At 31.5% G+C, this 8,707-nt stretch overlaps 1 protein-coding gene across 1 annotated transcript; it reads right to left on the bottom strand.

Annotated features, from left to right (window-relative positions):
• Positions 1-573: 573 nt before the first annotated feature.
• LOC125241546 lies at positions 574-7,099 on the bottom strand. The gene is made up of 3 exons (XM_048150077.1): positions 7,056-7,099; positions 4,767-6,236; positions 574-594 (listed from the first exon to the last, which is right to left on the bottom strand). The coding sequence occupies exons 2-3, from the start codon at positions 6,228-6,230 to the stop codon at positions 574-576; spliced, it is 1,485 nt and encodes a 494-aa protein (XP_048006034.1). The 5' UTR covers positions 6,231-6,236; positions 7,056-7,099.
• Positions 7,100-8,707: the final 1,608 nt, after the last annotated feature.

Below are 8,707 nucleotides of genomic sequence, written 5' to 3'. Positions count from 1 at the left end.
CGGGCAAATGCTAGTTAGTAAATATTTATTTTCTTTTGAAATTTACTATTAAAGAGTAAGCTTAAGCCTAACCTTTATTCCATTTAGGTGTGCAATTTAAAGTCATATCGAGTCTTATTTCTGAAGAAAAAAGTAATTTCGAAAAGGTTTATTATCGGAACGTATAAACAAAAGCTCATAATAACAAGTTTTCCAACGACCAAACAAATCCTCCTCAGAAATAAATGAAATGCTACAGATCATTTTTATGCGAAGAAATGAATATTTTCTTAGGCGAAGTACCTACGTTATTATTAAAGATTGCTTCCCCCTTTTATGAATAATAGTATGTCATATTTGATGTTTTTATTTCGATGTAAGCCGTTCTTGATTTGTATTGGGGACATGTAATGGAAATTGAAAATCAACAGTGAAGTATAAGTAGGTAATTGAAAATAGATATGATTCACTATTACAGAAATTGAGATACTTAGTATTTTTAATGAATTAGGCAACAGTTAAAAAAGAAAAAGTAAATATAAGTATAGCGCCATTGTGGCCCTATGTTTTGTTCTTATATGTATGTGACTTGGCTTAAAGGGCAGAAAGGCAATTCTGAAAAATAAAAAACATACAAAAATTGCTATTGACATAGTCACTATCTGCAAAACAACTATTCAACTGGTCAAAACCCATATGATCGTCCTTTCTCTATGGAATGCCACAGATATTATAAAACATAGAACTTTAATATCTATGGACTTTTGCTGAGTGGTTCGTCAGTAATATCACAGTATAATAAAGAGTATTATCGTACAGTACGGCCACTTCTGCTCCCCGCTGAAAGCGCCGCCCACCTCCTCTCGGTTACCTCACAGTTACCGTCTGTCAAAAACGCGAACAGTCAACCTGTCATATCTCACTCACACAAGCATGGTACGCGTTCACCTACACGAGCTTAGAATGTGTGCTAGGAACGCGCCTCTTTCATATATTTGATCGCCAGTGTCCGAGATGTGGTAATATTATGTTCCACTCCTAATTATCTTCAAATTATAGACCAGTGTCTTCATTAAGGTAATGGATTTAAAAAATATCAAGGTTAAATAGAGAAAATTAGAGTAATTGGTCTCTATAGATCGACCTTAACATTTGGACGGGGCTAAAAGGCACGTGGTACTACTGCGAGCTAGTAAACTATGAGCTATCGGCTATAAAAACGAACAAAATATTTTGTGTTATATTTTTATTATAATTTGTCTACAATTAATAACCACATAATAACTTCAGAACAGATTCAACCCCATTTTTAGGGTTCCGTAGTCAACTAGGAACCCTTATAGTTTCGCCATGTCTGTCTGTCCGTCCGTCCGTCCGTCCGTCCGCGGATAATCTCAGTAACCGTCACTGGAAAGCTGAAATTTGGTACCAATATCGATACCTCTGGGTTCAATTGGCGTAAAGGACATTTTGGCGAAAATGAGTTATATATACAGTTTTGTTCAGAATTTCAAGCGCTATCGATCTGTGTAGTTAAAATTTCGATATCTCTTAAAAAGTTGCCTTTACGACCAAGATTTTCTACTATGGACTTGCAAAAATAGCTTTTCTGAAGGGGCGTAAATATCAAGTCATTAATTATAAATTATTATTTGTGTCGTAAAGGAAATCTACAAATAAAAATATAGTCGTAAGTCACCTTGATATATATTATTGCCCTTTAAGCCCTTACTTTTTAAGGATCACTTTCTAGGGTGAATTGCAGAAAATATGTACCTTTTGGATTTCGTAACTAAACTGAGAATAAACGAAACTGATAATTGCTGTAACGAAACTGATAACGTAAAGCGTGGGGCACATGGGTAAAAATGTATTTCCCGGTTTCATAAAACAGAATTATTAATGAAACATTACCATTCCAATCAACAATATTTATTATAAATTTTTGTTTGACATAATCACAGAGAGAATAGGTAGTAATTAGAAAACAATAATGATTTAAATTTGTAATCACTTAATTTCTTACAACTAACTAGTCTTGTAATCTTTTTGGTAAGTATAAAAGTAAACTCTTGTTACGGTTTATAAATGTAGCTTAATTTTATAAATAATTTGAATAACCAGTCTTATTAAACTTATAGTCTTCATGACTTCAAGGAGTGTAATTATAAGAATTAGAAAAACCTAGTCCCAATTAATAATTCGTTGTCATGCTTAATATACTAAAATAGAAATTTATATTTATTGAGTATTGTTTCTTTTAAAGATAAATAGTAAATTACTAACACAGCCAACTGTATGTCTAATCATTTCCGATTTACATAATCACAGTGGGAATACTAATTAACAACAAATGTGATCTAAAAACCACTTAATTTCTTACAATATCTAGTCTTCATTATTTATTAAATATTAAGTAGTCTTTATTTATGGCTTTTATATTTGTTGCTTAATATTATAATATCAGTAATCAGTCTTATATTATAACAATATAAAATAACAACATTATACAAACTGTTATTGTAATGTGTCCCATACAACATAAAAAAATACTTCTCAAACTAAACAATCTAAAATAAAACTTAGAAAAATAAAAGCAAAAACATTTTAAATTCAACTGCAACATTATTGTATTGCAACACAACTGCTTATTACGGTTTATATATGTAGCTTAATTTTATAAATAATTTGAATAACCAGTTTTATTAAACTGATAGTCTTCATGACTTCAAGGAGTGTAATTATAAGAATTAGAAAAACCTAGTCCTAATTAATGAATCGTTGTCATGCTTAATATACTAAAATATAAATTTATATTTAGTGAGTATTGTTTCTTTTAAAGATAAATAGTAGATTACTAACACAGCCAACTGTATGTCTAATCATTTTTGATTTACATAATCACAGTGGGAATACTAATTAATAACAAATGTGATCTAAAAACCACTTAATTTCTTACAATAGCTAGTCTTCATTATTTATTAAATATTAAGTAGTCTTTATTTATGGCTTTTATATTTGTTGCTTAATATTATAATATCAGTAATCAGTCTTATAATATTTATAACAATATAAAATAACAACATTATACAACCTGTTATTGTAATGTGTCCCACACAACATAAAAAAATTACTTCTCAAACTAAACAATCTAAAATAAAACTTAGAAAAATAAAAGCAAAAACATTTTGAATTCAACTGCAACATTATTGTTTTTCTTAACATAAAAACAAATCGACTTTACGCAACAACCTACATATCAAAAATGTTATACTCTTCTTCGTCACATGAAACATCAGCATTGCTAGTGCTGTTTGCATTATATAAATCATAATTGGTGTCAATTCGATGCAATGCCGAAGGTCCTGGATTATTGAAATTAAAGTAACGACGATTGTTAGCACTCAATTTTACATTAGACAAGATGGTGACTTTTTTGTTATAGTTCTGTTTTACATTCGATTGTGTTTCTAAATCAGAGCTACTTTCATTAGTAATAATAGGACTGTCTCCACTTTCCGCGTAATTAATTTCATGTTCAGTTTCGGAAGACGACGTATCAAAAAATGTCGTTTTACTACTTTTAGCTTTGGTTTTCTTAACACTTTGTGTTTTACTGGTTTTTGATTTGACTGATGCTAAGTTTAATTTATTTTTAGTTTTCTCCGGCACATTTGATTGAATCGCCTTAACAGTAACTGTATCAGAATCTTCATCACATTTCCTTTTCAATACCTTTGATTTGATGGCAACAGTATCTTGCTCGATACATTTAGAGCTGACTGGTACTGGTTCCGATTCTTTATTATTTTTCGGAGTGATTTTATTTTTGGTTGAGGTATTCTTTTTCAGTATCTTTGATGGACCTGCTTTAATAGTCATAGCATCGGTATCGTTTGTGCTTTGTCTTTTTAACCCTTTTGATTTAACGGCCACAGTTTTTTGTATATCAGGTTTTGATATGACTAATACAGATTCTAATTTTGATTTATTTTTTCCATTATTTGTATTTTTAATGAAGGCATCATTGTTTTTCAGTGTATACGATGGACCCGCTTTAGCAGTCAAAGGGTCAAGTTCTTTATTGATTTGTCTGTTTAAAATTTTTGATTTGACAGCAACAGAAGTCTTCATTGCATTTTTTGTAGTTTTATCCTTTTTGAGAAGATTGTGCTCTTTAATGTCAAAACATGAGCAACTACCTCGTTTTTCTCCACAAAAACAGCTTATTTGTCTGTATCTTATTTTACCGGATTCTGTTGTTGTTATAATCTGATGAACGGATAGAGTTCCTACTAGTGGGCACAAGTTGACAAAATTATTATTATTTTTAATTTGCTGTATATCTTTTTCATCAATATAAAATAGCGTTACAGTTGTTTTTTGTTTTAATACCTTAAATGCCATAGTTGCGGTAGAAATATCGGTCCCGTACGCGACACACATATCAAGAGTTCTCTTCAATGCACCACCTACGCCATCTGCAGAATTTTTTCCATGTGAAGCTTCAAAGTATGACCATGTGGAATTTTGGAAACCAATCTGTTTAGTTAATCTGTCAAACAAAGCAAAATTAAGCTTTTGGCGGTATTGGGTTGTTGGGCCATCAGAAAATACATGTAATGTGTCTATCTCTGGGTGCTGATACTTAATATTGTTTAACACCGGTTGTAAGTGAGCCCAAATACTGAGTGGACTATGTTCATTATTTGGAGAAATAGAAAAAAAATATTGAAAAATATTATATAAAAATATATATTATAATATATATTGTTTGAAGAAAATGCTTCTGGTTTTTCGTTGTAAAAGTATGCAACACCTGTGTGCAAAGTAATTTGCTGTCGGGATGATCCAAAATGCATACTTTGAACTTCTTGATTGTATTTGCACTGATAATTTTCTGAAAAATCTACAATGATTACTGCTTCATTTTCTTTTACTTCGTCAACACATTGCCGAAACGATTTTTGTTGGTGAGTCATGTTGAAAATGTGTTTTTTAAACAACGTTATCTCCTGGTGAAATTTTATTTTGAAGGCACTCAACTTATCAGTAACCACTTCTTTAAGACATTTTTGTGTCGAAACCTCAATTTCTGTACCTTCTTGGGTTTTCTTTCTGTATGGAATTTTTTTCACACGCCACTCTAACCAAGAAATTTCAGTATCATCTGACAAGCCCAAAATCTCGATTTTTTTTGTAGCACAAGATTTGCATTGACCATACATACATTCTTTAGATTTCAAGCTACATGCAATTTGTATCAACAGCTCTTCCGTTTGTTTAGTTTTTATCAATCCAAGTTTGTATAACTTTAATATCTTAAATTTAATGTTGCTATGACGAATGCAAGCACAAGTATCACGATTTTGCAGTTTTGGAGGTATCACATAAAATGGGCGATGTCGACTTAAAGTGGAATATGAAGCTTTGCCTCCATCTCTTTTATAAATTTTATACAAATTGTAGATTGTGTCTGTTAACAATCGTATCTGCATTTTGGTTTTATTTTTAGTTTTGCATTCTTTTTTACCGGCTGTTGCTTGGCTTATATCATCACGCAAATAGAATTTATGAATTTCACAAATGAGTAGCTTCCTCTTTGCAGATTTTCCACAATTTGATCGAATTTTTCCCTTTATTCCAACAGCCTTTGTTATTTTTGCTGTCATTCTGTGTTTTGAAGTTATTGAACTCTTCATAACTTTTTTTAACACTTGTTTCTCTTTTCGCGTAGACTCTTTGTAGACCAATCCCAAGGATTCCGAAAGAATATCAAAATCAGATGGAGTGGGTGATGAAATATTCTCTTCAGTTAGTCCATCTTGTTTGATTTTAAGTATTTGTTGCTTGAGCCGATATATTTGTTTCCTCATGGTTTCATGTCTTTTAAATGAAAGGTGTAATTTTTCCCTGCATAACCTTAGTTCTTTCTTTAACTGTGCATTTCTCGATCTCCACTTCTTATTTTCACAATTCTCAATGTCCACATTTGTAGCTTGTACATCTTCATCCGAACCCTGCTCACGATTGGTCTTTTTATTGTTTTTAGCATAATAACGTGCAGAATATCGTCTCCATTTCTCTCTAGTTATTTCTTTTTGCTGTTCGTTTTGACATTTTATTCCATTATTTTTTGATTTCTTTACTCTGTCTAAATGTTTCAGCCGTAACTCTTCATATTTTGCAGGATTTTGTTTTAACCGTTCTCTATATCTTTTTTGTCTTTCAGCATTTGTCATTGGAGCCATGGTTTTCTGTAGAAAATTGTGTTTTAATTAATTTAAGTGAGTCAATAGTTATGACAACAAAATGCAAAAAAAAGCTCAAAGATTCATTAAGATGTATCGGCTGAATTATTGTGGTCACTTTAATAGTACTGCGTAGCAGCCGTAAAAATCAGAGTTGGAACATTCATTATTGCAATAAACTCACATGTAAAATACACTACACTATTTAAAATTGTAATATTTTTCTGTTACTTATAAATAAGATATTAAATTTCAGTCTTATTTTGATCTCACAGCATTTAAATCATATCCCTTATTCAATTAAAAAATAACTCATATTCATACGATAAAGTTAAGTCATCTGTCAAAAGTTTACATACATAAAAACCTCTAAAATGTCCCTTATAATACGTTTTATTATTCATTATAGGTTTAGCAGTTGGTTCATACAAAAATATATTATACTCCATGTACTGGTGTACTAGTGCGAAAATAATTCGTAACTACCTGAATGCACCTTATAGCAATTTAATAAAATGATTGTATTATCAAGATATTATTCGATGTTGAAAAATATTACAACTTTAATCATACCTATTTTGTTTTCAATTAAGTAGGTGGGTAGTACACAAAGTTTTACTGTATGAACTAAGCCTTATATTTTATCAGTTTCGTTACGTAACGAAAAATAACGAAACTGAGAAGGAAATATGAGAAATCATAACCTCAAAAAATATTTATCGGCAAACGTGACATATATTGTTTTAAACCCTTGTTATTTTGTAGAAAACAGAGTAATAACAATCGTTTATGAATAAAGCTGTGTACGATAGTCAAACTATTTACCTGGGAAACTCGCCGTTAATCACCCTGAGATTTTTAAACCACTAACACCACGCATCCATCCATGAGCCACTTCGTTGAAAAACAAAATGGCTGTCGCTGTGTTCAACTATTTGACAGTTGTGCCAGTGTGTTGCCAGAATAATGAGAAGTAATTCTACTAATATTTTAAACAATCTTTGGGATTAATCCTCCGTAACTAACCCTGAGTAACGAACATTCTATAAGCTGGGACAACATGTATTTAAACCAAAATGACATATTGTTCCTAATAAATGTAAATATAATCGTACTAAACATAGAAAAGAACTTATAAGGACTGAATAATCTACAATAAAACTTTTGAGAAATTAATATGAATCGTAACAAACTTCCTCGATAGAAATACGCTCGACGTTGGGACATGATTCTACTGTTGAGAACTTACTGCATGCATCACAGAAAAAAAATTCAAAAAAAAAAAGAAAAGCTATAATTGTTATAATATGGTTGTTATCTGAATCAAAAAGAATTACTTTATTAGATTAACATAACTTCGATGTGTCTTGTTTGACAAAATATATTTTTAAAACCTCCGTGTTTTCACGGGACACTAAATACGTTAAAAGGTACATATTTTCTGCAATTCACCCTCTATAGTAGTGTGGTAAAGTTGGGCGTAAAGGACAAGTTTTTTTGTTCTTCGTCCTTTACGACCAGCACTAAAAATATTTTATCCGCAACTGTAATCGATACCATTGGGTTCAATTGTCGTAAAGGACATATAATGCAGGTTTCCAAGAGAAAGATAAACCCACTTTTTTGTTTTTTTGGCCTATATTTGTGACGTGTATAAGAAAAATATGCAGATTACGAGTATCTTTAACCTAGTGTAACAACCGTAGTGATAAACTAAACGATTTAGAAGATAGATGGTTGTAAAGGACACGTCAAAAGCTATTAACGTCCTTTACACCCATGATTTGATAGGGTCGTAAATGACGGTCTTAGATGATTTTTATACAAAACCGGGGCGTAATTGTAACCGAAATGGTACAAATGTTGTGCTAAGTTTACAATTAAAAACTGGAAAAATGTGTCAAAACGTACTTAATATGGCATAGAATAGACATTAGTTTAATGCAGTGTATTATTTATCTAAGCTATCTTAGAAACAAAAAAGAACAAGACTATTTTATATCCAGTTTTGTAATAAAGAAACAATATTTGCTTAAAAACGATCTACTAATACTTTGGCAACAAGCTCAAAGTTATTTTTTTAGTATTCGCCGCTGTTGAATAGTCAGTAGGTTACGCATTCAGCCTTTAATTCTAGCGGGGAAACGCTTTCGTAGTATTATTATACTGCGACGAGATGTAGGTAATTTAAAAAAAACACTATGGTAATCAGGGTACGTACCCACAACGTATGCACAAACGCTCACGATAATATCTATTTCGTAGCTATATATTTTTTTCGTAGCTATAGCTATAGCTTTATCGCTCTTGCGTATTGCACCAGACTGCATTTTTGTCGGCGTCTGGCGTCGACGATTGCCATTCAGCTACGCCGCCAGTAAACTTTAACAGTAGGTAGACTATACTAACATTTAGTGCGACAATAACAGGTGCGTTTCGCTAGCGAATGAGCGTTAGCGTTTGGTGACTTGGCTATG

Source organism: Leguminivora glycinivorella, chromosome Z, assembly GCF_023078275.1.
Source record: "Leguminivora glycinivorella isolate SPB_JAAS2020 chromosome Z, LegGlyc_1.1, whole genome shotgun sequence".
In the NCBI taxonomy this organism is placed as follows: domain Eukaryota; kingdom Metazoa; phylum Arthropoda; class Insecta; order Lepidoptera; family Tortricidae; genus Leguminivora; species Leguminivora glycinivorella.
The sequence above is the reverse complement of the archived record's forward strand: the minus strand, read 5'-3'. Positions and strand labels throughout refer to the sequence as shown.